This window comes from Sturnus vulgaris, chromosome 34 (genome assembly GCF_052056855.1).
Source record: "Sturnus vulgaris isolate bStuVul1 chromosome 34, bStuVul1.hap1, whole genome shotgun sequence".
NCBI lineage: Eukaryota > Metazoa > Chordata > Aves > Passeriformes > Sturnidae > Sturnus > Sturnus vulgaris.
The window spans coordinates 158989-186904 of NC_142276.1; the positions used below are offsets into that span (position 1 = coordinate 158989).

Genomic DNA, 27916 nt, shown 5'->3' on the forward strand with positions numbered 1-27916 from the left:
AGTGTAGGGACAGCTGGGACCAGTACGGGACAGTAGGAACCAGTGTGGGACCAGTATGGGGATCATGTCCACCAGTACGGGGCCAGTACGGGCACCACAGACACCAGTGCGGGACCACAGGGGGATAACTGGGACCAGTGAGGGGTCAGCAGGAACCAGTACCGGACCAGTATGAACACCACGCACACCAGTATGGGGAAAACAGGAACCAGTATGGCCCTGCGGCCACCAGTAAAGGACCAGTATGGGGACGGTGGCCACCAGTCCGAGCCCAGTGCCTCCCAGTATGGCCAGTGTGGCCACCAGTGCGCTCACCAGTCCGACCAGCGCGTCCCTGGGAGGGTGGGGGGCGGGGAGCGGGTGCCCCCCCGAGCCGGGAGGGGATGAGCGGGGATGGAGCGCTAATCCCCCCTCCCCAACCCCCCCAAAATCCCCCTCCCCCTCCCCAATATGGGGCAACCCCAAACCTCCCGGACCCCCCCCAAGGGACACCCCCAAAGCCCCCCCCCAAACCCTCCTGGACACCCCCAAAACCCCCTGAACCCCCCCAATCCCCCCCGTGTGTCCCTCTCCCCCCTCCCCCTTGTTCCCACCCCCTTCTCCCCGTTTCGGGGGGTCCCGCCCCGCCCCCCCCCGGATCGGGGTCATCTCCGGGGGGATTGTCCCAAATCCCGGCCATCCGTGACCCCCCCGGGATTAGGGGGGCACCTGGGGGGGTCCCCAGAGGGACCCTGGGACATGTAGTCCCCCCAGAGGGGGGCAGGGACCCCCAAATATCCCCCTGCACCCTCCGAGGGGGGGCTGGAGCCCCCAGAATCTCCCGGGAGCCCCCAAAATTCCCTGGGACCAGCTCCCCGGCGTCCCCAGAGACCCCCAAAATCCTGGGGGAAAACTGAGGGGCTCCAGAGGGGTTCGGGGGGTGGTCTTGGGGGTAACAGGGGGAGGGTCTGCGGTGTTTTGGGGTATGGGGGGGCCCAGGGAGCTTTTTGGGGTTCGGTTTGTGGGCACAGGACGGTCCCAGCAAAATTTTGGCGTGCAGGGTGGTCCCAGGGAGGGTTTGGGGCCCAGTTTGGGGTCTCAAGGAGCTTTTGGGGTCTGATTTGGTGGCACGAGGTGGTTCCAAGGAACCTTTTGGGGTCCAGTTCGGGATCCCGGGGAGGTTCTGGGGTCCAGTTCGGGATCCCGGGGAGGTTTTGGGGCCCAGTTTGAGACCCCAGGAACCTCTCAAGCTCCAATCCGGGACCTCTGCACCCCCAAAACCCCAAACCCCTCCCCGCACCTGAGGGTATTTCAGGACCACCCCCCCCACCCCCCCCCGCCCCCTCCCCATTGCACCAGCACCCAATTAAGCCCTTTTAGGATGGGGGGGGGGCCTGATACCCCCTGATCCCCCACCCCAACCCCACTAATCAGGGCTTGGGGGTGATTAAGACCCCCCGAAAGCCGCTTGCCGGGCGCCTAAGCCCAGCTTGGCCAGCGCCGGCCACCGGATGAGCCGAGCTCAGCCGCGCTTTGCCTCCTAAACCGCGATTATTAATGGGGGGGGGGGGCCCGTCCCATCCGCCCCCCTCCCTATAAAAGATCCACCCCATCGCCCCCCACCCATCCGCCGTCCCCCCGCCGCCATGCAGAAACCACGGGAAATGCGGGACGAGCTGCCCGAGGATTTCTACATCCCCATGAGCCTGGACACCACCAACCTGACGGCGCTGAGCCCTTTCCTGGTGCCCCAGACGCACCTGGGCAGCCCCGGCGTGTTCCGGGCCATGGCAGCCTTCATGTTCCTGCTCATCGTGCTCGGGGTCCCCATCAACGCGCTCACCGTGGCCTGCACGGCCAAGTACAAGAAGCTCCGCTCCCACCTCAACTACATCCTGGTCAACCTGGCCGTGGCCAACCTGCTCGTGGTGTGCGTGGGCTCCACCACGGCCTTCTACAGCTTCTCCCAGATGTATTTCGCCCTGGGGCCGCTGGCCTGCAAGGTCGAGGGGTTTGCAGCCACGCTGGGCGGTGAGGGAAAGGGGGAAAGGGGTGGGGGGCGCTGGGGATGGGGGCTTGGGGTCTGGGGGTGTGGGATATGGGATAGGTGGTCACCGTGGTCTGGGATCTCTGGGTCGGGGGGTGTTCGGTCTGGGGCATTGGGGGTGTGGGAAATGAGGCACGAGGTCACCATGATCTGGGGACATTGAGTCTGGGGGCGCTGGGTCTGGGGGTGTCAGGCGTGGGGGACAAGAGGAGCAGTGTCACCGTGGCTTTGGGGACATTGGGTCTGGGGACAGTTGGCCGAGGGGCGCCAGGTGTGGGGACATTGGGCAGGTAAGACTTGGCAAGTGTGGGACAGGGACAGGGGGACAATGGGGACACGTGGATGCCGTGACATTGGCACGGGGCAGTGTCCCGTGGTGGCCATGGTGGCCACGGTGACAGGGGTGTCACCCGTGTCCCCTGTCCCCAGGGATGGTGTCCCTGTGGTGGCCATGGTGGCCACGGTGACAGGGGTGTCACCCGTGTCCCCGTCCCCAGGGATGGTGTCCCTCTGGTCCCTGGCCGTGGTGGCCTTCGAGCGCTTCCTGGTCATCTGCAAGCCCCTGGGCAACTTCACGTTCCGGGGTAGCCACGCGGTTCTGGGCTGTGCCATCACCTGGATCTTCGGCCTCATCGCCGCCGTGCCCCCCCTCTTCGGCTGGAGCAGGTCCGGGGGGGCCTGGGGGGGCCAGGGGGTCCCCAAGGTTTGGGCTCTGACGGGAATTGGGGGTCCCAGTTGGATCGGGGGTCCCAGGAGGGTCAGGGGTCCCTGGAGGTTTTGGGGGTCCGGAGGGGTTTTAAGGGTCTGGGGGCAGCTCGAAGGTCCTGGCAGCAATTCGGGGCTCCCGATGAGTCTGGGGGTCCCAGGGACTGATCCTGGCGGCTGTTTGGGGGTCCCGGGCTGAATTCGGGGGTCCCACGGCGATGCCCACCCATCCTCACCATCCTCGAGGAGCTGAGGAGCTCCCGAGGGGACTTGGGGCTCCCGGGAATTTTGGGGGAGTCTCGGGGGTAGTTCGGGGATCTCGGGGACAGTTTGGGGGTCCCGAGAGCGGTCTGGGGGTCCCGGGCTGAGTTCGGGGGTCTCACATTGGTGTGACCCCCCCCCCCTCCCCAGGTACAGCCCGGAGGGGCTGAGGAGCTCCCGAGGAGTTTGGGGGTCCCGGGAATTTTTGGGGAGGGGTTGCTGCACTCGGGGGTCTCGGGGGCGGTTCGGGGGTCCCACAGAGGTGTGACGCCCCCTCCCCAGGTACATCCCCGAGGGGCTGCAGTGCTCCTGCGGCCCGGACTGGTACACGACGGACAACAAATGGAACAACGAGTCCTACGTGATTTTCCTCTTCTGCTTCTGCTTCGGCTTCCCCCTGAGCGTCATCGTCTTCTCCTACGGGCGGCTGCTGCTCACCCTGCGCGCGGTGAGGGGGTTTGGGGGGTCCCGAGGGGGGTTGGGGGGTCCCGAGGGGGTTTGGGGGAGTCTCGAGGGGCACACGGTTTGTTGGGGTACACGGCTTTATTGGGGTACACGGTTCATTGGGGGCACAGGAGAGGAGGGGTCCTGTGGGGTGGGGGGTCCTTATGGGGACCCCAAAGCGGGGGGGGGTCAGCGAGGGTCAGTGCTGGGGGTCTGAGACCTCCATGGGTCAGTGGCATGGCTGAGTGCCCCAAACTGACCCCAGGAGTGACCCCCAAAGTGTGACACCCCCGTGTCTGACCCCAAATCTGTCCCCCATATTTGACCCCACACCCCCTGTGCCTGACCCTGCGTATCTGACCCCATATCCCCCAGACCCTTCCCCTGTATCTGACCCCATATCCCCCATATCCCCCATACCTACCCCCTACATCTGACCCTATATCTGACCCCATATCCCCCATACCCACCCCCTACATCTGACCCTATATCTGACCCCATGTCCCCGATTCACCCCCCAGCAGTGGCCCCCACACCCCCCAGCAGTGGCCCCCACACCCCCCAGCTGTGACCCCCACACCCCCCAGCTGTGGCCCCACACCCCCAGCTGTGACCCCACACCCCCAGCTGTGGCCCCACAGCTGAGGCCGCTGTGGCCCCCGCGGTCCCCAGGTGGCCAAGCAGCAGGAGCAGTCGGCCAGCACGCAGAAGGCGGAGCGGGAGGTGACCAAGATGGTGGTGGTGATGGTGCTGGGCTTCCTGGTGTGCTGGCTGCCCTACTCGGCCTTCGCCCTCTGGGTGGTCACGCACCGCGGCCACCCCTTCGATGTGGGGCTGGCCTCCGTGCCCTCCGTGTTCTCCAAGGCCTCCACTGTCTACAACCCCGTCATCTACGTCTTCATGAACAAGCAGGTGGGGCCTGGGGATGTGGGGCCTGGGGATGTGGGGACAGTGGGGGTGATGGGGACCACAGGGACAATGGGGACATGGGGACAGGACGTTGCTGTGGGTCTGGGGTCTCTTGGTGGGTCTGGGGTCCTGCTGTGGGTCTGAGTGTGTTCCTACAGCTCTGGGGGTGCTCCTATGGGTCCCCCTATGGGTGTGGGGTCCCGCTGTGGGTCTGGGGTCCCTGTGTGGGTCTGGGGTTGTTCCTATGGGTCCCTGTGTGGGTCTGGGCTCTCTCTATGGGTCTGGGGGTGTTCCTATGGTCCCTCCGTGGGTCTGGGGTCTCTCTATGGCTCTGGGGGGGTTCCTATGGTCCCTCCGTGGGTCTGGGGTCTCTCTATGGGTCCCGCTGTGGGTCTGGGGTCCCTGTGTGGGTCTGGGGTCTCTCTATGGCTCTGGGGTGTTCCTATGGGTCCGGCCGTGGGTCTGGGGTCCCTGTGTGGGTCTGGGGTCTCTCTATGGGTCCGGCCGTGGGTCTGGGGTCCCGCCGTGACGCCCCCTGCCCGCAGTTCCGCTCCTGCATGCTCAAGCTCGTGTTCTGCGGCCGGAGCCCCTTCGGGGACGATGACGACGTGTCCGGCTCGTCCCAGGCCACGCAGGTGTCCTCGGTGTCCTCGAGCCAGGTGTCCCCGGCGTAGGGCCCCGCCCCACGGCGGCTCTGCCCCACGGCGGCTCTGCCCCACGGCGGGCCGGCCCAGCCAGGGCTGCCCCACGGCGGGCTCGGTCCTATATCGGGCTCAGCCCCACGGTTCTGCCCCACACCGCGCTCAGCCCCACGGCAGCTCTGCCCCCCCCCCCCGCCCGCTATGGGGCAGCCCCACGGCTCCGTTGTACATAACCCCCCCCCCCCCCGCATTAAACACTGGAGACGCAGCCGCTGCCTCTGCTTTGGGGCCACCCCACAAGTGCCCCCCAGACCCACAAGTACCACTCCAAATGCCCCCCAAGTGACCCACAAGTGTCTTCGCAGTGCCCCCACGGTGCCCCCAGCCCCACAAGTGCCTCCAAGCGCCCCACAAGCGTCCTCGCAATAACCCCACACCCCTAAGTGCTGCCTCAATACCCCCAGGTGCCCCCAGGTGTCCCCCAGGTGTCCCCCAGGTGGCCCCGGTGGGGCGCGCGGCCGAGTTCTGCCAGTAGTGAGCTTTTTTTCCAGGAAAAAGTTCAGAACTAGCGGAATTCCGACCCGCACGGCCCGGGGGGACACGGGGGGGACACCCACGGGGACACCCACGGGGCACCCACGGGGGACACCCACGGGGGACACACGGCACCCACGGTGGCCCCACAGGGACTCGTGGTGGCCCCAGAGCAGCCCCAAGGGTGGCACCTAAAGGTGGCCTTTGGTGGCCCCACAGCACCCCCTGGTGGCCCCACGGTGACCCACAGCAGCCCCCGCGGGTGGCCCTTGGTGGCCCCACGGCAGCCCCACAGTGGCCCCCAGCCCCCCACAGTGACCCACAGAGCCCCCCCAGCCCCCCCCCCCCAGCACTTACCTGCCGCCCCCCGGGATGGGGAGGGGAGAAATGGGGGGTGGGGGGCACCGCCCGCCCCCCTTTGCCCCCCCAATTTAGGGGGGTCCGAGCGCCCCCAGCCTAATCCTGGAACCGACGGGATCCCCCAGAACCCGCCCGGAGCTGCCCCAGAGACCCCCCCGGACCCCCCAAAGCCTCCCCAGGGACCCCAAAATCCCCCAGAACTGCCCCAAAACCCCTCAGAACCTCCCCCAGAGACCCCCGAAAACATCGAGAACCCCCAAGAGAACCCCGGAGCCCCCCCGAGCCCCCAACCCCCCTCAGAACAGCCCCAAAACCCCCCCAGAGCCCCCCGGAACCCTCCAGACCCCCCAGCATCGCCTCAAAGCCGCCGAGACCCCCACCCAAACCTCTCCCACACCCCACAGAACTGCCCCAAAACCGACCCCGAACCTCCCCCACCGCCTAGCATCCCCGAGACCCCCAGACCCCCCAGGACCGCCCCAGCTCCCCCTCGGAGCCCCCCAAGCTTCTCTCTCCGCCGCTCCGCGCCCCCTTTTCCCCGGGGGGGGGATTAAAATTTCCGTGTCCCCCCCTAATCGGACTCCCCCGGGGCGACCCGAAAAATCCCGGGATTAGGGGGGGGGGGGGGGGGGGGCGGCAGCTCCGGCTCCCCCCGGGGGGGGGAGGGGGAGGATTGAGGTCAGGCCTGGGGGGCCCTTCTGGGGTGACCCCCCCCGGGAGCGCCCCCAACCCCCGGGACCCCCCAGGACCCCCCGTGGGGTACAGAGCGGGGGGAGGGGGGACCCCCCAGCACCCCCCAAATTCGCTCCCCGCCCCCCCCGCCCGTTAATCCGCCCCACCCCCCATCCCGGGTTAATTGCTAATTAGGGCTGCGGTTATTTTGGGGGGCGGCTCCCCCGTGCCCCACTTGGCCCCGAGCCGGAGCCCCCCGTGATGTAACGCGGCCCCGTGACCCCGATCCGCGCAGCCGGGGGGGCCGGACCCCGAAAATGTGGGTCAGGAGGGGGCCCCGAGCTCCCGCTGTGGGGGCGGGACGGGCTCAGGACCCCCCGATGTGGGTCAGAGTTCTGATGTGGGTCAAGAATGGAGCCGGGACCCCCCGGTGTGGGGCAGGAGGGGCGATCAACACCTCGCTGTGGGGCAAGAAGGGGTCGGGACCCCGCTATGGGGCAGAAGTGGGGCAGGACCCCGATGTGGGGCAGGCTCTGGCTGAGTCACATCCCGGGGGGGGCAGCGCTGGTCCTGGGGGGCTCAGCCCCACACTTGGGGGGTCCCAGGGGGACCAATTGGGATCCCGAGGGGGCCCAGTTGGGAATTGGGGGGTGGGGAATTAGCGCTGGGGGTTTCTGGGGGGTCCCGGGGGTTTTTTTGGGGGGTCCCGGGGATTTCTGGGGGTGCTGATTTCAATCCGGGGGTCCCGTTCAGATCCCGGGGGTCCCGGGGGGGCCAAGATTGGATCTCGGGGGCTGAAGCCATCCCGGACACATCGCGATGTTTGCCATGAACGCTGAGTTTGGGGGTCCCGGCGGTTTCTGGGGGTGCCGGTTTCCACCCCGGGGGTCCCATTCGGGTCTCGGGGGGAGCAGTTCGGACCGCGGGGGGGGGGGGGGAAGTGGGGCCCGGTCCAGGAACCGGCGGGGGATTAAGGCTGGCGTCAATCCCATCAGCTCACCCCGGCTGCTCAGGTGAGCTCGGGGCGTCCCCCCCGGATCCGCGCGGCCCCAATTAAGGGCTCAGGGACGGGATTTTGGGGAGGGGTCGGGGCTAATCCGGGGGCGGGGGGGGGGTTATAAGAGCCGGGGGGCGCGGGTGGCCCGGGCAGTGGCGCTGGTGGCCCTTGGGGACGATGGCGACCGGCGCTTGGGACGGGGCGGTGTTCGCCGCGCGCCGGCGTCACGACGACGACGACACCACGCGCGACAGCATCTTCACCTACACCAACAGCAACAACACGCGCGGTGAGCGGCGGGCGACACGCGGGGACGGCCGGGGACGGGCGGGGGGAGGCCTGGGGAGTTGTTTGGCGACTTTTGGGAGATTTTGGGGTCGGCGGTCCAGACACGCCCACGGTAGAGATGTGCGTGGTGAAGGCGTTGGGGACATCGGGGGACACTGGGGGACACGGAGAGGCGTGAAGGGACACGGAGGACATCAGTGGGACACTGGGGACACTGGGGGAGGGGGTTTGGGGGAGTTTGGGGGATTTTGGGGGAGTTTTGGGGTCAGTGGACATCAATGGCAACAACGCACGGTGAAGACCTGGAGGGACAGGGGGGACACTGAGGGGACACTGAGGGGACACAGGGGGAGCGTTTGGGGGGAGATTTTGGGGTCAACGATCAACCACGCCAACCTGTCTCGATGGCAGCGATGCAATGAAGATGTGGGGGGACACGGGGGGACACTGAGGGACACAGGGGGAGCATTTTGGGGGAAATTTGGGGCAGTTTTGGTTGTCACCAACCAAACTCCACTGGCACTACCACCACACGCCAGGGGCACAGGGGTGGCACGAGGTGACACGGGCGCCACTCGGGGACGCCACCACTGAGCCCGCGGTGTCCCCCAGGTCCCTTCGAGGGCCCCAACTACCACATCGCCCCCCGCTGGGTGTACAACCTGACGTCGCTGTGGATGATCTTCGTGGTGATCGCCTCGGTGTTCACCAACGGGCTGGTGCTGGTGGCCACGGCCAAGTTCAAGAAGCTGCGGCACCCCCTGAACTGGATCCTGGTGAATTTGGCCATCGCCGACCTGGGCGAGACCGTCATCGCCAGCACCATCAGCGTGGTCAACCAAATCTTCGGCTACTTCATCCTCGGCCACCCCATGTGCGTCATCGAGGGCTACACCGTCAGCGCCTGCGGTCAGTCGGGCTGTGGGGCAGGGTGTGGGGATATGGGGTGTGGGGTACATGGTCAGTGCCTGCGGTCAGTCGGGCTGTGGGGCAGGGTGTGGGGCGGGCTGTGGGGATATGGGGTGTGGGGATATGGGGTGTGGGGTGTGGGGTGGGATGTGGGGCAGAATTGTGGTCACAGGTATAGGGCTGGGGTCAGGGATGTGGGTCAGGGACTCTCTATGGGTCAGGGCACTATAGGGCCGTGCTCTATGGGGCTCTATGGGTCCGGGCGCTATGGGGCAGCCCCATAACCGCCCCAAACGCCCCGCAGGCATCACAGCTCTGTGGTCCCTGGCCATCATCTCCTGGGAGCGCTGGTTCGTGGTGTGCAAACCCTTCGGCAACATCAAGTTCGACGGGAAGTTGGCCATGGCCGGGGTGCTCTTCTCGTGGGTCTGGTCCTGCGCCTGGACCGCGCCCCCCATCTTCGGCTGGAGCAGGTGGGGAGGGGTCCCAGCCCCTGGGGAGGGCTCAGGGGGTGTCACGAGTGTCCCCAGGGTGGGTTTGGGGTGTCACGAGGGTCCCCAGCGCTGTCAGAGGCTCCGGAGGTGACCCGGGTGTCCCCAAGGTGGCTCTGGGGGTGGCCCCTCGAGGTCCCCAGGGGTGCCCCGGACCCGGAGCCTTGCTGAGGATTTCTGGGGTCCCCTTTGTCACCCCTGCCCCCCGGTGTGGCCCCGGGCAGGTACTGGCCCCACGGGCTGAAGACCTCGTGCGGTCCCGACGTGTTCAGCGGCAGCTCGGACCCGGGGGTGCAGTCCTACATGGTGGTGCTCATGGTCACCTGCTGCTTCTTCCCGCTCTCCGTCATCATCTTCTGCTACCTGCAAGTCTGGCTGGCCATCCGTGCGGTGAGAACAGCCCCCTCCCCCCAAAAAAAAATAAAAAATATCCCGTCCCCAAAAAATCCTGGGGGGACAAAAGAAAGGGAAAAAAAAAATCCTGGCTCAAAACAAAACAAACAAACAAAAAACAACAAAACAAACAAATTAAAATCAAACAAAAAAGAGCAAAACAATCCCGTGATACCCCCCCGACACCCCTAAAACCCCCCCGTGTCCCCCCGCAGGTGGCAGCCCTGGAGGAGTCGCCCCTTACAGCCCTTTAATCCCCCCAAGCTCCCTCTGTACCCCCTTTGACCCCCCCGGGACCCCCCCAGGACCCCCCCGGGACCCCCTAACCCCCCCGTGTCCCCCCGCAGGTGGCCGCCCAGCAGAAGGAGTCGGAGTCCACGCAGAAGGCGGAGAAGGAGGTGTCGCGCATGGTGGTGGTGATGATCCTCGCCTACTGCTTCTGCTGGGGGCCCTACACCGTGTTCGCCTGCTTCGCCGCCGCCAACCCCGGCTACGCCTTCCACCCGCTCACCGCCGCCCTGCCCGCCTTCTTCGCCAAGAGCGCCACCATCTACAACCCCATCATCTACGTCTTCATGAACAGACAGGTGAGGCGGGCACCTGGGGCACCTGGGACACACCTGGGACACACCTGGGCACACCTATGGGCATGGGGACACAGCCAAGGTATGGGGTATGGGATAGAGCCACCGTCTACAACCCCGTCACCTACGTCTGCATGGACAGACAGGTGAGCTTTGGGCACACCTGGGGGCACCTGGGCGCACCTGAGCACACCTCAGGGCATAGGTATAGAGCCAGAGTGTGGGGCCATGGGATAGGGACAGGGTCACCCTGTACAACCAACGCCATCGACATCTACAACCCTCTCTGTCCCGGTGTCCCCTGTCTGTCTGTCCCTTTGTCCCCCGCGTGTCCCCCTGTCTGTCCCGGTGTCTGTCCCCGCGTCCCCTGTCTGTCTGTCCCTTTGTCCCCCGCGTGTCCCCCTGTCTGTCCCGGTGTCTGTCCCCGCGTCCCCTGTCTGTCTGTCCCGCAGTTCCGGAACTGCATCCTGCAGCTCTTTGGCAAGAAGGTGGACGATGGCTCCGAGGTCTCCACCTCGCGCACCGAGGTGTCCTCCGTGTCCAACTCCTCCGTGTCCCCCGCCTAGGGACCCCCGCCGCCCCCTCCCCAATAAAGCTTTGTACCTCCCGGACACGTGCCGTGCCCTTTGTCACCTCCTTCGTGTCCCCAAACGTCCCCAGGGCTCTGGGGGTCGCCGATGCCCCCCCCTCGGGGCTTCCGATGGTTCTGGGGCTCCCCAATGTCCCCTCCCCGGGTGTCCCCAATGGTTCTGGGGGTCCCCAGTGTCCCATCACCTTCGGGGGTCACTCCCCCACCCCCGGGATGTCCCTCAATGACCCCCCTGGGGGTCCCCAACCTTCCCATCAGCCTCTGGGGGTGTCACCTACCCCCCTCCCCCCCCATGTCCCCCCAAATTTCCCCCCGGGACCCCGGGGAGCGACCGCAGCCGCTGGCCCCGCCCCCAAGAGCTCTCGGCCAATAGGAAACGCACCCGCTGCGGGCTGCTCTGCTATTGGTCAGCGGAGGCGTCAATCTTCGCTGTCCCAAGCGGCCAATCAGGAGCGGGGCTGGGGAGAAAGGGGCGGGATCGGAATAGAGGTGATGTCATCGGCTCTGGCCACACCTCCCGTGCGTTCTGATTGGTGGAAAAAGGCGGGAGGGGCGCGCGCCGCGCTGTGATTGGCGGGAAAGGGGAGGGAAAGGGGCGGGGCCAGAGGAAAAGGCACGTGGAGGGGGGGACGGGGGCTGGGATGGGGACAGGGACGGGAAAGGGATGGGGACAGGGACTGGGATGGGTCAGGGATGGGGACAGGGACAGAGATGGGAAAGGGACAGGGATGGGGACAGGGACAGGGTTGGGACAGGGACAGGAACAAGGACAGAGATGGGACAGGGATGGGGACAGGGACGGGAACAGGGACTGGGATGGGACAGGGATGGGGACAGGGACAGGAACAGGGACAGGGTTGGGACAGGGATGGGGACAGAGACAGTGATGGGACAAGGACAGGAATGAGGATGGGACAGGGACAGGAACATGGACTGGGATGGGAAAGGGATGGGGACAGGGATGGGGACAGGGATGGGGACAGGGACAGGAATGAGGATGGGACAGGGACAGGAACAAGGACAGAGATGGGACAGGGACTGGGATGGGACAGAGACAGGGAAAGGGACAAGGACAGGGATGAGGATGGGACAGGGAGGGGACAAGGACAGGGACAAGGACAAGGATGGGGCTGGGACAGGGTTGGGATAGGGAGAGGGACGGGGACAGGTTCGGGATGGGACGGGGACAGGGATGAGGACAGGAGGGTTTCCCCTGAGGTGACACGGTCCCGGTGTCCCCACACCGTCTGTCCCTCTTGTCCCCCCCGTCCCTTGTGCCCCATGTCCTCTTGTCCTGCTGTCCCATGTCCCCGTGTCCTCCCTGTCCCCTTTGTCCCCCTGGGGGGGTGGCCTGGCCCCCCAGGGACGGGGACAGCGAGGTGACACCAAAGAGGGGACGGGGTGACACGGGGGAGGGGACACGGGGGGGGTGGCACAGAGGAGGTGACAACCCCGGTGGTCTCCACCGGCGATATCGGGGATGGGGGGGGGGGGGGGGCTTCGGGGGGGTTCCCACCCAGTGGGCGTGGCCTCGCCCCAAAGCCCCGCCCCCGCAGGCTCCGCCCCCCGCCCGCAGCGCCTCCGGCAGCGCCGCAGCGCCGGGACCCGATGGGCCGGGACCGGTACCGGGGGCGGCCGCGGGGCCGGGGGGGGCTCCGGGGGCTCCGGGGGGGGGTCCTGGGCTCGGGGGGGGCTGGGAGGGAGCGGGGGAGGGGCGGGAGAGGGGGCAGCGCGCGGGGCTGCGGGAGGGGGGAGGGGGAGGATGCGGGGGGAGGGGGGAAGGGGGGATTGGGGGGGTTGGGGGACCGGGCGCGTGCGTGGGGAGGGGGGAGAGAGCACCTGGGCAGGTGTGAGAGCGTGGGGGGAAGGGGGGAGGGGTGGTGGGGACAGGTGTGGCGGGGATGTCCAGGTGTGACAGGGCCAGGTGTGTCCAGGTGTGGTGGGGACAGCTGTGACCAGGTGTGACGGGCATGTCCGGGTGTCAGGGACAGGGGTCACCAGGTGTCACAGAGCCAGGTGTGTCCAGGTATGTCGGGGATGTCCAGGTGTTGGGGACAGGTGTGTCCAGGTGTGGCGGGGATGTCCAGGTGTTGGGTACAGGTGTGTTCAGGTGTGGCGAGGATGTTCAGGTGTCAGCGACAGAGGTGACCAGGTGGGACAGAACCAGGCGTGTCCAGGTGTGTCCAGGTGTGTTGGGGAGGTCCGTGCAGGTGTGGCAGGGCTGTTCAGGTGTCAGGGCCAGAGGTGACCAGGTGTGAGCAGGTGTGACAGAGCCAGGTGTGTGCAGCTGTGTCGGGGATGTCCAGGTGTGTCAGGGACAGCTGTGAGCAGGAACTGGGAGTTACTGGGTGAACTGGAAGTTATTTGGGTTCACCAGAGGAACTGGGAGTTACTGGGAGCACTGGGAGAGCCGTGAGCTACTGGGCATACTGGGACTTACTGGGAATACTGGAACTTATTGGGGTTTACTGGGCGAACTGGGGGTTACTGGGGGTTACTGGGAGCCCACGTGTGCCCAGCTGTGCCGCGCTGGGGGCGGGGCTTTCCCCGCTGTGGGCGGGGTTCACCGCGCGGGGGCGTTGTTTTTCCCCGCGCGGTGGGCGTGGCTTTGCCCATATATGGGTATGATCTCCCCGCCCCCGGGCCGAGGCCCCGCCCCCTGATTGGCGCAGTCCGCGCGCGCCGCCGCAGGGCCGGGGGCGGGGTCTCTGCTCTGGCCACGCCCTCCACTTGCGCTGATTGGCTGGAAACGGGGGTGGACGGGAGGGGGCGGGGTCTGGGCGGAGAGAGGCGGGACTGGGACGGACTGGGGGGGACTGGGGGGAACTGGGGGGGACTGGGGGAACTGGGAGTTATTGGGAAGAACTGAGGGGACCTGGTGGTCACCGATGGTCACTGGCGGTCACTGGTGGTCACCGGTGTCCCCGGGGGGGGGGGCGGTGCCCGCTGTCCCCTCAGGTGTCCCCGCTGTCCCCAGGTGTGTCCCGGGCAGGGGGGGCGGCCGGGCCCCCCCCGGCGAGACCCCCCCCAGGCCCCGCCAGCGCTGACAGGTGAGGGACGGTGGCGATGTCCCTGTCCCCTGTCCCAGAGATGTCCCCAGCCCTGATCTCATCTCTGTCCCCAGCGGTGTCCCCGTGCCCCCATCCCTGTCTCCATCTCTGTCTCCATCCCTCTTCCTGTGTCCCCTGTCCCCATTCCTGTCCCCATCAGTGTCCCCATCCGTGTCCCCTGTCCCCATCAGTGTCCCCTGTCCCCATCAGTGTCCCCTGTCCCCATCAGTGTCCCTTGTCCCCAGGCCGCCATGGGGGACGCCGGGGGGGGGTTCGGGCTGGCGCTGCCGGAGCTGCGGGCGCTGATGGAGCTCCGGGGCGCGGAGGCGCTGCTGAGGCTGCAGCGGGACCTGGGGGGGGTCCCGGGGCTCTGCCGCCGCCTGCGCACCTCCCCCACCGACGGTAACGCCCCCAAAACCTCACCGGGAACCCCAAAACTTCACCGGGAACCCCAAAACCTCACCGGGACCCCCAAAACTTCACCGGGAACCCCAAAACCTCACTGGGACCCTGCAGAACCCTCCGGGACCTCCGAAACCTCACTGGGAACCCCAAAACTCACCGGGATTTCCCAGAACTCACCGGGACCCCCATAAATGCCACCAGAATCCCTCAAAATTCACTGGGACCCCCCCCCCCAAACTCACCGGGACCCGCCAAACGCCACCGGGACCCCCAAAGCCCCAGAATGGCCGTGGGGTGACCCCCGGGGTGTCCCCAGGGTGGCTCTAGTGGTGACCCCGGTGTCCCCAGGGTGCCCATGGGGTGTCCCCAGGGTGGCCGTGGGGTGACTCCCGGGGTGTCCCCAGGGTGGCCGTGGGGTGACCCCCGGGGTGTCCCCAGGGTGGCTCTGGGGTGACCCCCGGGGTGTCCCCAGGGTGGCTCTGGGGTGACCCCCAGGGTGGCCGTGGGGTGACCCCCGGGGTGTCCCCAGGGCTGCCCGAGGCCCCCCCGGAGCTGGAGCGCCGCCGCCGGGCGTTCGGCCGGAACTGGATCCCCCCCGCGGCGCCCCAAGAGCTTCGCGGCGCTGGTGTGGGAGGCGCTGCAGGATGTCACCCTCGTCATCCTCGAGGTGGCCGCGCTCGTGTCCCTCGGCCTGTCCTTCTACGCGCCCCCCGAAGCCGCCGATGAAGGTGACACCTCTGTCCCCGTGTCCCCGTGTCCCCAAATGCCCTGCCCATGTGACACTGGTGTCCCCACGAGTGTCCCCCGTGTCCCCACATGTCCCCACGCGTCCCCACGAGTGTCGCCCGTGTCCCCAGCGTGCGGGCAGGCGTCGGGGGGCGCGGAGGACGAGGGCGAGGCGGAGGCCGGCTGGATCGAGGGCGCGGCCATCCTGCTCTCGGTGGCCTGCGTGGTTCTGGTCACGGCGTCCAACGACTGGAGCAAGGAGCGCCAGTTCCGGGGGCTGCAGAGCCGCCTGGAGCGCGAGCAGCGCGTGGCCGTCCTGCGCGGGGGACACCTGGCACAGGTGCCCGTGGCCGACCTGGTGGTTGGGGACATCGTGCAGGTCAAGTACGGTGAGTGACAAAGTGAGGGGACACGGCGGGGGTGGCGGGGTGGGGGCACGTGGCCTCGTGTCAGTGTTGTCTGCTGTCCCCGTCCCGGTGTCCCCGTCCCGGTGTCCCCATCCCGGTGTCACCATCCCCATTCTGATGCCATCCCCGTCCCTGTGTCCTCATCCCTGTGTCCCAATGCCACCCCCTGTCCCCATCCCCTGTCCCCACCCTTTTGTCACCATCCCCATCCTGATGCCACCACCGTGTCCCCATCCCTGCGTCCTCCTGTGTCCCCGCCCCCGTGGGCACATCAGGACACCCCAGGGGACATCACAGGGTCATGGTGACACCAGGGGACACCAGGGGACACCAGGGGACATCGCAGGGTCCTGGTGACACCGCGGTGACACAGCCCCAGTGCCTGGTCTGGGGACACCCCCCGTCTCCCCGGTGACACCGTGGTGGCCCTGTCCCCTCCCCAGGTGACCTCCTGCCGGCCGACGGCGTCCTGATCCAGGGCAACGACCTCAAAATCGACGAGAGCGCCCTGACCGGGGAGAGCGACCACGTCCGCAAGTCCCTGGACAAGGACCCGCTGCTGCTGTCGGGTGAGGGGACGTGCGGGGCCAGCGGGGACACCGAGGGGACAGCGCCGTGAGCCGCCGTGTCCCCGCCAGGCACCCACGTCATGGAGGGCTCGGGCAGGATGGTGGTGACGGCCGTGGGGGTGAACTCGCAGAGCGGCATCATCTTCACCCTGCTGGGAGCCACGGGCGACGAGGAGGACGAGGGCAGGGACAGGAAAGGTGACACTGGGGACACCGGGGGGCACCGGGGGTGCTTGGTGACCCTGTGGGCTCTGTCACCTTCTGTCCCCAAGTGTCTCCCATGTCCCTGAGGGCTCCAGACCCCTCTGTCCCCTTCTTGCCCTCCTTCTGTCCCCTCCCTGTCTCCCTCTGTCCCCCCGTGCTCCACCCCCCATCCCTGTCCCCACCACCCCTCCCCACCCCCCAGGACGCTCTCCCTGCCCCCCCCAGGTGACATTTTGGGGTGTCCCCACCCCGCTTTGTCCCACAGGGAAGCCCCAGGACGGCGCCGTGGACGCGCCACAACCCAAAGGTGCTTTGGGGTCGGGTGGGGACGCAACCCCAAACCCCCCCCCGTGGCTGTGTCCCCTCTCGCCCCCCTGCCACGTGGCCGGTGTCCCCAGGCAAGCGGCAGGACGGGGCGGTGGCCATGGAGATGCAGCCGCTCAAGAGCGCCGAGGGAGGGGACACCGCGGACGGGCCGGGGACGCGGCCCCGAGGTGGCCCCAAGAAGGAGAAGTCGGTGCTCCAGGCCAAGCTGACCCAGCTGGCCGTGCAGATCGGGAAGGCAGGTGGGGGCTGGGGTCCCCAAATGAGGGGACAAGGGCGTGGGGACACTGGGGACAGGGTGGGGACACCGGGGACAGGGTGGGGACACGTCCTTGAGGTGGCCCCGAGGAGGACAAATCATTGTCCCAGGCCAAGGTGACCCAAGTGACCACACAGATTATGGAGGCTGGGGTCCCCAAATGGGGTGACAGAGACCTTGGGGACCTTGCGGGGGGGACCTTGGTGACACCTGGGTGACACCTGGGTGGCCTTGGGGGACCTTGGGTGACCTTGGTGACACCCGGCTGACCCCGGTGCCCTGTCCCCCTCCCCCGGCAGGCCTGGCCATGTCGGCCATCACCGTCATCATCCTCGTGCTCTATTTCGTCATCGAGACGTTCGTGGTGCAGGGCCGGCCGTGGCTGCCCGAGTGTGCCCCTCTCTACGTGCAGTACTGGGTCAAGTTCTTCATCATCGGTGTCACCGTGCTCGTGGTGGCCGTGCCCGAGGGGCTCCCGCTGGCCGTCACCATCTCGCTGGCCTACTCGGTCAAGGTGGGGGAGGGGAGCCCGGCCCGCCCTTCCCCCACACAGGACCACCGAGGACGACGACCCCCCCCCCCCATTTCCCCCCCATTTCCCCCCCATTTCCCCCCCATTTCTCCCCCAAATCCCTCATTTCTCCCCCGGAAAATGATGAACAACAACCTGCTCCCATTTTACTCCTTTTCCCCCGTTTTCCTCATTTCCCCCCCTTTTTTCCCGCCTTTTTCCCCCCTTTTTTCCCCCAAAATCCCCTCTTTTCCCCCCAGAAAATGATGAAGGACAACAACCTGGTGCGGCACCTGGACGCGTGTGAGACCATGGGCAACGCCACGGCCATCTGCTCGGACAAGACGGGCACGCTGACCACCAACCGCATGACGGTGGTCCAGGCCTTCGTGGGGGGCTCGCACTTCGCCCACCCCCCGGCCCCGGCCGCGCTCGCCCCCCCCACGCTGGACCTGCTGGCCCAGGCCATCGCCATCAACAGCGCCTACACCAGCAAGATACTGGTGAGGGGCACTGGGAGCACTGGGAGAGACTGGGGGAGGATTTCAGGGGGGATTTGGGGGAATTTAAGAGGGGAGTTTAATTTTACCTGTCCCCTTTACCTGTCCCCCCCAGCCCCCCGAAGCCCCCGGGGCTCTCCCTCGCCACGTGGGCAACAAGACCGAGTGTGCCCTGCTGGGGCTGGCGCTGGCCCTGGGCCGCGACCCCGAGGCCGAGCGGGCTCAGGTGCCCGAGGAACACCTGGTCAAGGTGTTCACCTTCAACTCGGAGCGCAAATCCATGAGCACCGTGACCCGGCGGCCCGGGGGGGGATACCGGCTGTTCTGCAAGGGCGCGTCCGAGATGGTGCTGCGCAGGTGAGGGCACACCTGGGCACACCTGGGCACACACCTGGGGACACCTGGGGAGGTTTAAAACGACACCTGGGGAGTCTAAAAGGGGCTTCCAAGAGCTCCCCTCCCTACAGGTGCAGCTCCATCCTGGACATGGGGGGGTCCCCTGACACACCTGAGACCCCCCCCAGATCCCCTTCCCTGACCCCATTGCCCCCGTATCTCACCTGTCCTCACCTGTCCGCAGGTGCAGCTCGATGCTGGACGCGGGGGGGTCCCCGCGGGCGCTGGGGGGCGCGGAGCGGGAGGATTTGCTGCGGCGCGTGGTGGAGCCCATGGCGGGCGGGGGGCTCCGCACTCTCGCCATCGCCTTCCGCGATTTCCCCGCCCGGCCCGAGCCCCCCTGGGACGACGAGCCCGCCGTGGTGGGCGAGCTCACCTGCATCGCCATCGTGGGCATCGAGGACCCCGTGCGGCCCGAGGTGAGGGGGGACACTGGGGACATGGGGATGGGGGGACATTGGGATAAAGGGGCCACGAGGGGACACCGGGGCCAGGACGGGGACACTCGGGGACAGGTGCGTGCGCCAGGTGCCCGAGGCCATCCGGAAGTGCCAGCGCGCGGGGATCACGGTGCGGATGGTGACCGGCGACAACCTGGACACGGCGCGCGCCATCGCGGCCAAGTGCGGGATCCTCCCCGCGGGCGGCGGAGGGGAATGGCTGTGCCTGGAGGGGAAGGACTTCAACCGGAGAATCCGCAACGACCGCGGAGAGGTGAACGGGGAGCACTGGGGGGCACTGGGGGGCACCGGGAGGGGATTGGGGACACCGGGAGGGGGATTGGGGACGCCGGGGGGGTCTCTGGGGGTCTCCCCCTCCCCTCAGGTGGAGCGGGAGCGCCTGGACAAGGTGTGGGGGGCAGTTCTGGGGGGGTTCAGGTGATCCTGGGGGGGTCCCCTGGGGGTCTCACCTCCCCCCCCAAACCCCCCCAGGTGGAGCAGGAGCGCCTGGACAAGGTGTGGCCCAAGCTGAGGGTCCTGGCGCGGTCATCGCCCACCGACAAACACACCTTGGTCAAAGGTGCGGTTTGGGGAGCGGTCCCGGGGGGTTTAGGGGGATTTTTGGGGGGGCTCTGGCAGAGGGTCCCCAGCCCCTCCCCACCTGTGCCCAGGTATCATCGACAGCACCATCGGGGAGCAGCGCCAGGTGGTGGCGGTCACGGGCGACGGCACCAACGACGGCCCCGCCCTCAAAAAGGCGGACGTGGGATTCGCCATGGTAACGCCCCCTCCCCAAAATATCGGGACCCCAAATATGGGAACCCAAAAATATCGGGACCCCAAAATATGGGAACCCAAAATATCGGCAGCCCTGGGACCCCAAAATATCAGGACACCAAAATATCGGGACCCCTCCCCAGACAGAGGCCTCGGACATCGTTGTGTCCCCTCGGTCACCTGGGGGTCACCTGTGGTCACCTGTGGCCACCTGTCCGTGTCCCCAAGGGCATTGCAGGTACGGACGTGGCCAAGGAGGCCTCTGACATCATCCTGACCGACGACAACTTCTCGAGCATCGTCAAGGCCGTCATGTGGGGCCGCAACGTCTACGACAGCATCGCCAAATTCCTGCAGTTCCAGCTCACCGTCAACGTGGTGGCCGTGATCGTGGCCTTCACCGGCGCCTGCATCACACAGGTGAGCTCACCTGGCCGGGTGGGACACGGGGGAGTGGTCAGTGTGGCTTTCACTGGTACCTGCATTGCACAGGTGAGCTCACCTGCACAGGTGGGATCTGAATCTCAGTCTCCCTGTGCCCACCTGTCCCATTCCTCTGAGCTCACCTGTCCCCCTGTGCAGGACTCTCCGCTGAAGGCGGTGCAGATGCTCTGGGTCAATCTCATCATGGACACTTTGGCCTGTGCTCACCTGTGCCCCCTGTCTCACCTGTCTCACGTGTCTCACCTGTGCTCACCTGAGCTCACGTGTCCCCCTGTCCCGCTGTGCAGGACTCTCCGCTGAAGGCGGTGCAGATGCTCTGGGTCAATCTCATCATGGACACTTTGGCCTGTGCTCACCTGTGCCCCCTGTCTCACCTGTCTCACGTGTCTCACCTGTGCTCACCTGAGCTCACGTGTCCCCCTGTCCCGCTGTGCAGGACTCTCCGCTGAAGGCGGTGCAGATGCTCTGGGTCAATCTCATCATGGGCACTTTGGCCTGTGCTCACCTGAGCTCACCTGTCTCACCTGTCTCACCTGTCTCACCTGTCTCACCTGTCTCACCTGTCTCACCTGTGCTCACCTGTCTCACCTGTCCCCCTGTCCCCCTGTCCCCCTGTGCAGGACTCTCCGCTGAAGGCGGTGCAGATGCTCTGGGTCAATCTCATCATGGACACTTTGGCCTGTGCCCCCTGTCTCACCTGTCTCACGTGTCTCACCTGTGCTCACCTGTCTCACCTGTCCCCCTGTGCAGGACTCTCCGCTGAAGGCGGTGCAGATGCTCTGGGTCAATCTCATCATGGACACTTTGGCCTGTGCCCCCTGTCTCACCTGTCTCACGTGTCTCACCTGTGCTCACCTGTCTCACCTGTCCCCCTGTGCAGGACTCTCCGCTGAAGGCGGTGCAGATGCTCTGGGTCAATCTCATCATGGACACTTTGGCCTCTCTGGCTTTGGCCACCGAGCCGCCCACGGAGGCGCTGCTGCTGCGCCGCCCCTACGGCCGCGAGCACCCCCTGGTGTCGGGCACCATGCTGCGCAACATCGTGGGCCACGCGCTCTACCAGCTGCTCGTCATCTTCACCCTGCTCTTCGCTGGTCAGTGACACTGGGGACACTGGGGACACTGGGGACACTGGGGGGGGACACTGGGGACACCCTGGGCCACGCGCTCTACCAGCTGCTCGTCATCTTCACCCTGCTCTTCGCTGGTCAGTGACGCTGGGGACACTGGGGGGGACACTGGGGACACCATGGGGACACTGGGGACAATGGGGGACACTGGGGGACACTGGGGGACACCATGGGGACACTGGGGACAATGGGGGACACTGGGGGACAATGGGAACACTGGGGACAATGGGGGACACAGGAGAGGGGTCCCACACCCCTGTCCCCATGGGTGTCACCCTGTCCCCGTGGTGTCCCCATGGGTGTCACCCTGTCCCCATGGGTGTCACCCTGTCCCGTCCGTGTCCCCAGGGGAGGTGCTGTTCGACATCGACAGCGGCCGCGCCGCCCCCCTGCACGCGCCGCCCTCCGAGCACTTCACCATCATCTTCAACTCCTTCGTGCTGATGCAGATTTTCAACGAGCTCAACGCGCGCAAACTGCACGGCGAGAGGAACGTGTTCGAGGGCGTGTGCGCCAACCCCATCTTCTGCGCCATCGTCGTGGGCACCTTCGCCGCGCAGGTGGGACACGGGGACACGCGGGGACACTGCGGGGACACTGTGGGGACACTGTGGGGACACGTGGGGACACTGTGGGGACACTGTGGGGACACGTGGGGACACTGTGGGGACACTGCGGGGACACTGTGGGGACACGGCCCGGGCAGCCTGGGGTGAGGGGTCTGGGGTGGGAGAGGCCTGGGGGCGTCTTTGAGGGCACCTGTGCCAGCCCCAACCTGGCACCTTCGCCGCGCAGGTGGGACACGGGGACGCTGTGGGGACCTGAGGGGACACGGGGGTGTCCGGGGGGGGTGTGTGACCCCCCGTGACCCCCCCGTGACCCCCCCGTGACCCCCCGTGCCCCCCCGCGCCCCCTCCCCAGGTGCTGATCGTGCAGTTCGGGGGGAAGCCGTTCAGCTGCTCCCCCCTCAGCGCCGAGCAGTGGCTCTGGTGCCTCTTCCTGGGCGTGGGGGAGCTCGTCTGGGGACAGGTACGGAGACCCCAGACCCACCGGGGACCCCAGACCCACCGGGGACCCCGGGCCCAATGGGGACCCCGGACCCACCGGGGACCCCGGACCCACCGGGGACCCCGGACCCAGAGGATTCCCATCCACCCAGGGGACCCCCAGACCCACAAGACCCCTCAAACGTGGGGAACTCACAGGACGCTCAGAACCCCCTGAGCTCTGGGGAGACCCCCACCCCACTGTCCCCACTGTCCCCCCGCCCCCCAGGTGCTGGTTTGTGTCCCGGGGGGGTCGCAGTGTCGCGGCCCCTCGGGGGCTCCGTGGCCCGCGGGCTCCGAGCCCGATGCCCGGGGCGAGCTGGAGGCGCCCGAGCTGCGCCCGGGGAAGGTTCTGTGGGTGCGGGGCCTGAGCCGCGTCCAGACCCAGGTGAGACCCCGCCCCAAAATGACCCCGGCCCCCGAAATCCCCAAAAACTGCGGGAAAACCCCAAATTCGGGAATTCCGGGAGGGGAAATGGGGATTCGGGGGTGGTGTAGGGGGGGATTTGGGGGGTCTGGGGGAAGGATTTCGGGGATTTCGGGGTGTTTTAGGGAAGTTTGGGGTTTTGAGGGTCTTTTGGGGGGCGTTTTGGGGGGATTTTGGGGGAATTTTGAGGATTTGGGGGTCTTTTATGGGCGAATTTTGGGGGTACTTAGGGTTTGGGGGGAGACTCCTCCTCCCCCCACCCCAATTCCCGTCTTTTATCCCCAAAAATTTGGGGGAAACCCCGAAACTCGGGGATTTCTGGGGTAACAGGAGGGAAACGGGGTTTTGAGGATTTTTTTTTTGGGGGGGGGGGGGGGGTCCCTTTATATTTTCGCGGTGCCCCCCCCTCATTTCCCGTCCCCTCCCCCCCCAGATGCGGGTGGTCCGCGCCTTCCGCAGCAATTTGGGGGGGGGTCCTCCCCCCCTGCCCCGCCCGGAGCCGCCCCTGGGGGTCGGGGGGGGCCCTTTCGGGGCGCCCCCCCACGCCGAGCTGATTTTTGGGGACACCAGGGACATCCCCCTGATCGACGACACCGACGCCGAGAGCGAGGCCCCCCCGATCCGCCCCTCCCCCAACCGCAACAACAACCACCGGCCCCTCCCCCACCCCGCCCCTCCCCCCGCGCGCCTGCACAGCCTCGAGACCTCGCTTTGAATTTGGGGAGGGGGGCGGGGGGGGGGGGCACCCCCAAAAATTGCCCCGAAATCTGACCCGGCCCCCTCCCCCCTCCCCAAATTGGGGACGCCCCCCCCAATAAATTCGGGACCCGCCTCTCAAATTGGGGACCCTCCCCCACCCTTACATTGGGGACCCCCTCCCCAAATTGGGGACCCCCCACACACACAGAAAAAATCCCCTTCCCCTCAAATTGGAGACCCCCCCCCAATTTCATCCCCCGTCCCCAAATTTGGACCCCCCCCCCCACCCAGATTTCGCCCCCCTCCCCCCACAAGCCATGTCTGATTTTGGGGGGGGGGGCTCAGCTGCAGCCCGGGGTGGGGGTGGGGGGAAGCGTTTAATTAATTAATTAACCGAGTTGTTATGAATGGTTTTCTTTTTTTTTCCAATTAAACAAACAACAAAGATTAAAAGTAACAACAAATTTTTAATAGTAACAATTATAAATGAATACAATCAGAAGTATTAAAGGTGATTACAAAAATTATTGAAACTGAATATAATCCAAGTAAAGTATTACAGTTGTATAATTTGGGATGGATAAAATTTGAGAGTGTTTTAGTATAATTGAGGTTCATATAAAGCATAAGCAAAACCGACCGGGGAGGGGCCCCCTCTGACCGGGGATACGGGGAGTGGCTCCCATTCCTCTCGTACCAAAGCATCCAGGCTAACAATCCCACTTATTGACTGTAGGCTACAGAAGGTTCTAGAAAGCTCCTCCTAGTTTCTATTCCTAAAATCTCCGTAACTATACTGCACGGCGCATGCTCTACTAATGGGTTGGGGGTCTCTCATCCTTTTGAGGGTCTTATTTCTGATGAAGGCTCATCATCTTCATCAGTGACCGAGGTGTGACCTGCAGGTAGCGCAGGCGCCCTGTGTGACTGAGCAGATGTTTTCCATAATAAGACTTTAATTGAGTCCCATGCTTGGAATCATCCCATTGTGGCCCATTTCAAGGTTGAAGCTGTATTTCTAGATGCTGCTTGTCAGACCTACGTCCTTCTGCTCTTCTTATCTGACTTTCTTCCAACCTTCTTCTTCGACTCCCAACATCTGGGAGATGTCTTTTATCCTGTCTCACCCATCTCCCCCCCTGTCACTCGGTAACAATTGTCTTCTATTGATCTAAATACAATTTTGTTAATATAGTTAAAATTTAATTAGCACGAATCACATTTATCACAATTCCCCCATTTCTCTTTTCGATTATATTGACTCGTGCTCTAAAAAGTTGCTACTTCGTATTGTCTATGTTTCTTTATACTAGCTCCTAAATTTTTTAACATTTTTCATGTGGCATCCAGCTCTTCACACTTTTTCTCAAATTTGGTTAACATTTCTCATGCCAGGGTATTCTCTTTGCATTTTTCTCGATTTTTCTTCTTCGGGTGCAAGTGGATTGTGTTTTCAGTACCATCAAGGAATTTAATTTCTCTTTTGCTGTTGATTTTAGATCCTTGGGCATGGCTGTAAGTTGCATTCCTTGAATTACTGAGTGTATTAGTCTGATTAGACATGGTATCATGCAAGGCAGAAACAATAGACCTAAAAGAGAACACAATAGCATGAATCCTAATTTTTTCCACCACACACCCCCAAAAAGATTATCCCACCAGTCAGCTTTCAGGATAGAATTCCATTTTTGAACTGGTACATGTGCCACTCTTTTAATTTCATCAGCAAGTTTGGTGATGGTTTCCCCGTGGTCATCCATTTCCACACAGCACTCAGATTCATTAAACCTCCCACAAACTCCTCCTTCTTCTGCCAACAGATAGTCTAGGGCAATTCTGTTTTTGATGTACAAATGCTCGCATTTGTGAATGCTGTTTGGCCAACAACTTTAAAGCGTCTGCTGTGTGGTTTGAGACGACTTCTACTACGGCCCTGAAGCCTTATCAACCGGTTTAATAGTAAATTGGAGTTCTGTATCCCAAGACCCATCCTGAGCCCAAGTAGCAGGTTCATAGTATGCTATAATTCTTCCTGCAGGCCATTCTTCATCTTTCCATTTTTGGTTTCCTCCGCCATTGGAAAGTCGAGATTTAATTCTCTTTTTTTCTTTCTAAGGTTTCATAAAGTGGTGTTCCTAGTGCATCGCCCTTAGACCTTGGTATGACAAAGAAGGAGGGTCGTATAATCCTAAGGTACAAGTTCCCTCCCATTTCGGGGTAGTTCACTGTATGCTCGTTGCCCACAAATCCAATATATTCCATCAGGGGCTTTCCATCTTTCTTTTGTATTTTCTGGTTGTTCCCAATAAGATTTCAAGTCTTTTATGGATTGGTAGGGGTTAGCTCCAGAACTGTTATGCCAGCACAAATTAGTTTGATTATTCCACTCGCAATTCATTTCTTTTGCTATTCCCAATATCCAGTAGGACTCTTGGGTTGCCAGGTCTTTGTGTTATTGTCTGAATTTACTACTAAAGTAGATAGGCAAGGAGTATATCCTACCACTTCAGTGTATTTTCTCCCTTCCCCAGTTATACAAACTGTTCCAATGACTTGATGACTCAGGACCCAGCCTTCAGGCCGTCTTAGGGTCTTAGAAATTTGTGTATGGTTCCATTTTAAAAATTGTTCTGGAGCCAAACCCTCACCTCTCCATGGCCATCTTTCAGCCATCCTAAGTCCTCCACAAACAAAACATTTAGATAACCCTAATTCGGTGGCAATTTCTTGCATTAGATCTACAAACAGATTTTTGTTTGAAGTTGGCAAATCCCAGTCGCTATAGTGCTGTTTTAATTGTTTATACAGCTCATCCAGATCTTCTAACTCTTTCCTTCTGATTATTTCCTATCCTTCATTGTTTCTTTTTGTTTTCCAATTGGTTTTTTCTTTGGCCCTTTCCTTTTTCATCCTTTTCAAAACACAAAAAATGTTTGTATCTAGGACAGAGTTGATTATCATTAGGGTAAGGAGCTCGTCCCCTGAATCCCAAATTCTTTCTTACCCAATACAATTTTGAACTTTTTACACAAATTTCTAAGAAGCTGCTACAATCATAACAAGCTGCACTAATATATGGGTGTGCCACAAATACTGATTCCATCTTATTCCTGACCCACATGGATTGATTGCATTTGTCACAGGGATCAGGAAGGGTTCGTGTCTTTATTTCTGCTTCTTCGTCCTTCCACTCTTCTGATCTGACTTCCAACCTCCTTCTCGACTCCCACCCTCTGGGAGATGTCCTTTGTCCTTTGTCCTTTGTCCTTTGTCCTTTGTCCTTTGTCCTGTGTCCTGATCTCACCCCTCTCCCCCCTCACCCTGTGACAATCTCTTCCATTGATCTAAATACGATTTTGTTAATATAGTCACAACTTAATTAGCACCAATCGCATTTATCACAGAGTCATTAATTATTAATTTATTGGGGTTTAATCGATGTAATTATTTATTGGGGGGGGCGCACACGGGGTCGGACCCCTCCCCCCCCGTGGGAATTAAACACGGCCGAGGCTGAGGGGGGAGGGGCTCGTGTGGTTTTATTTTTGGGGGGGGAATTTGGGGGGGGGGTCGCTCTGGTTTGGGGTTTTTTTTGGGGGGAGGTCCATCCATTTTTGGTTTTTTTTTGTTTTTTGGGGGGTCCATCCATTTTTGGTTTTTTTGGAGGGGGCCGTCCATGTTTTTTTTTTTTTTTTTTTTTTTGGGGAGGGGTCCCGGGGTCTGTCAGGACCTGTGGGGGGAGAATTTCTTTTTTGGGGGAGGGGTCTCAGGGTCTCTGTGCGCGGGGGGGGGGCTCTGCCTGTCCGTCCTTTTGTGGGGGAGGGGTCGGCGGGGGGGAGGGTGGGGGGGCGGGGGGGGTGGGGGAGGGGCGGCCCCTCCCCCCACCTGCGTGTCCAGGCTGTAGAGCCCCAGAAGGTCCCGCACGATTCCCTCCAGCGCCGGAGGGGTTAACCCCGGGCTCAGCACCTGGGGCAGGGGAGGGGGCTGGTAAACCAATGAGACCCCCCCCCAAAAAAAAAAATCCCACCCAAAATCCCCCAGGAACCCCCAAAATCCCCCAGGACCCCCCAAATCCCCCCAGGACCCCCCAAAATCCCCCTCAAACCTCCCCAAAGTCCCCAAATCCACCCCAAACCCCCCCAGGACCCCCTAAAAACCTCCCCAAACCCCCCCTAAAATCCCTCAAAATCCTCCAGGACCCCCCCGAGCCCCCTCCCCACATTCCCCTCACCCGCCACCACCAAGGGGGGGTCCCGGGTCCCCCAACCCCCCCCCCCTAAAACACTCAACCCCCCCCAAATCCCCCAGCCCCCTCCCCACATTCCCCTCACCTGCCACCAGCGGGGGGGGGTCCCGGGGGGGTCGCGGTCCGCACAGCTCCAGCCCCAGGTGCAGCGCGGCCGCCGCCAGGGTGAGGGGGGGGGTGCGCAGGCCCAGCCCCCCCGCGGCCCCGTCCCTCAGCAGCGCCCACGAGACCCCCGGACCCTCCCCCAGGGACCCCCGCCCCAGCGGCCCAGCGCCAGCAGGTACTGCAGCAGGTACTGGGGGGGAAACGGGGTGAGAGACCCCCCAAGAGACCCCAAAAATAGCCCCAAAATCGAAAAAAAAATCCCCCCAAATCACCCCAAATCCCCCAAAAATTCCCCTAAAAATTCCCCCCAAAATCCCCAAAATTCCCAAAAATCTCGGAAAAATCCCCGCAAAATCCCCTTTTGAGACCCCCCCCCCAAAAATCCCCCCCAGATTCCGATTTTTGGGGAAGGGGCTTCAGGGACCCCTCCCCAAAATCCCCTCTGGGA

At 63.8% G+C, this 27916-nt stretch overlaps 4 protein-coding genes across 4 annotated transcripts; 3 read left to right on the plus strand and 1 right to left on the minus strand.

The window, feature by feature from the left end:
• The first annotated feature begins 1625 nt into the window (after positions 1–1625).
• Positions 1626–5019, plus strand: LOC106863838 (blue-sensitive opsin). Its single transcript, XM_014893398.2, has 5 exons — positions 1626–2010; positions 2524–2692; positions 3275–3440; positions 4109–4348; positions 4891–5019. Exons 1-5 carry the CDS (start codon positions 1626–1628, stop codon positions 5017–5019), a joined length of 1089 nt encoding a protein of 362 aa, XP_014748884.1.
• A 2707-nt stretch (positions 5020–7726) lies between these two features.
• LOC106863837 (red-sensitive opsin) lies at positions 7727–10780 on the plus strand. Its single transcript, XM_014893396.2, has 6 exons — positions 7727–7838; positions 8450–8746; positions 9051–9219; positions 9462–9627; positions 9978–10217; positions 10667–10780. Exons 1-6 carry the CDS (start codon positions 7727–7729, stop codon positions 10778–10780), a joined length of 1098 nt encoding a protein of 365 aa, XP_014748882.1.
• Positions 10781–14104: 3324 nt separating this feature from the next.
• ATP2B3 (ATPase plasma membrane Ca2+ transporting 3) lies at positions 14105–23401 on the plus strand. The gene is made up of 21 exons (XM_088155003.1): positions 14105–14255; positions 14429–14547; positions 14788–14986; positions 15116–15373; positions 15835–15960; positions 16030–16158; positions 16430–16471; positions 16563–16730; positions 17047–17261; positions 17519–17761; positions 17874–18115; positions 18339–18573; positions 18683–18868; positions 19087–19174; positions 19266–19372; positions 19600–19791; positions 20696–20909; positions 21294–21505; positions 21867–21974; positions 22221–22379; positions 22852–23401. Exons 1-21 carry the CDS (start codon positions 14105–14107, stop codon positions 23131–23133), a joined length of 3675 nt encoding a protein of 1224 aa, XP_088011129.1. The 3' UTR covers positions 23134–23401.
• Positions 23402–27448: 4047 nt separating this feature from the next.
• On the minus strand, positions 27449–27658 carry CCNQ (cyclin Q; the record flags this gene model as incomplete). Its single annotated transcript, XM_088155072.1, is given in 1 exon segment — positions 27449–27658. A coding segment is annotated over 1 exon segment (84 nt), but the record flags the coding sequence as incomplete, so codon positions are not given.
• Positions 27659–27916: the final 258 nt, after the last annotated feature.

Bases quoted from the DNA above. Each gene is read 5' to 3' on its own strand.
- LOC106863838 (XM_014893398.2), top strand. From the start codon at position 1,626: ATGCAGAAACCACGGGAAATGCGGGACGAGCTGCCCGAGGATTTCTAC. The intron at 2,011-2,523 runs GTGAGGGAAAGG...CCCCGTCCCCAG, and splicing joins GTTTGCAGCCACGCTGGGCG to GGATGGTGTCCCTCTGGTCC. The intron at 4,349-4,890 runs GTGGGGCCTGGG...CCCTGCCCGCAG, and splicing joins ACGTCTTCATGAACAAGCAG to TTCCGCTCCTGCATGCTCAA.
- LOC106863837 (XM_014893396.2), top strand. From the start codon at position 7,727: ATGGCGACCGGCGCTTGGGACGGGGCGGTGTTCGCCGCGCGCCGGCGT. The intron at 7,839-8,449 runs GTGAGCGGCGGG...GGTGTCCCCCAG, and splicing joins CAACAGCAACAACACGCGCG to GTCCCTTCGAGGGCCCCAAC. The intron at 10,218-10,666 runs GTGAGGCGGGCA...TCTGTCCCGCAG, and splicing joins ACGTCTTCATGAACAGACAG to TTCCGGAACTGCATCCTGCA.
- ATP2B3 (XM_088155003.1), top strand. From the start codon at position 14,105: ATGGGGGACGCCGGGGGGGGGTTCGGGCTGGCGCTGCCGGAGCTGCGG. The intron at 16,731-17,046 runs GTGGGGGCTGGG...CTCCCCCGGCAG, and splicing joins CGTGCAGATCGGGAAGGCAG to GCCTGGCCATGTCGGCCATC. The intron at 20,910-21,293 runs GTCAGTGACACT...CCGTGTCCCCAG, and splicing joins CTTCACCCTGCTCTTCGCTG to GGGAGGTGCTGTTCGACATC.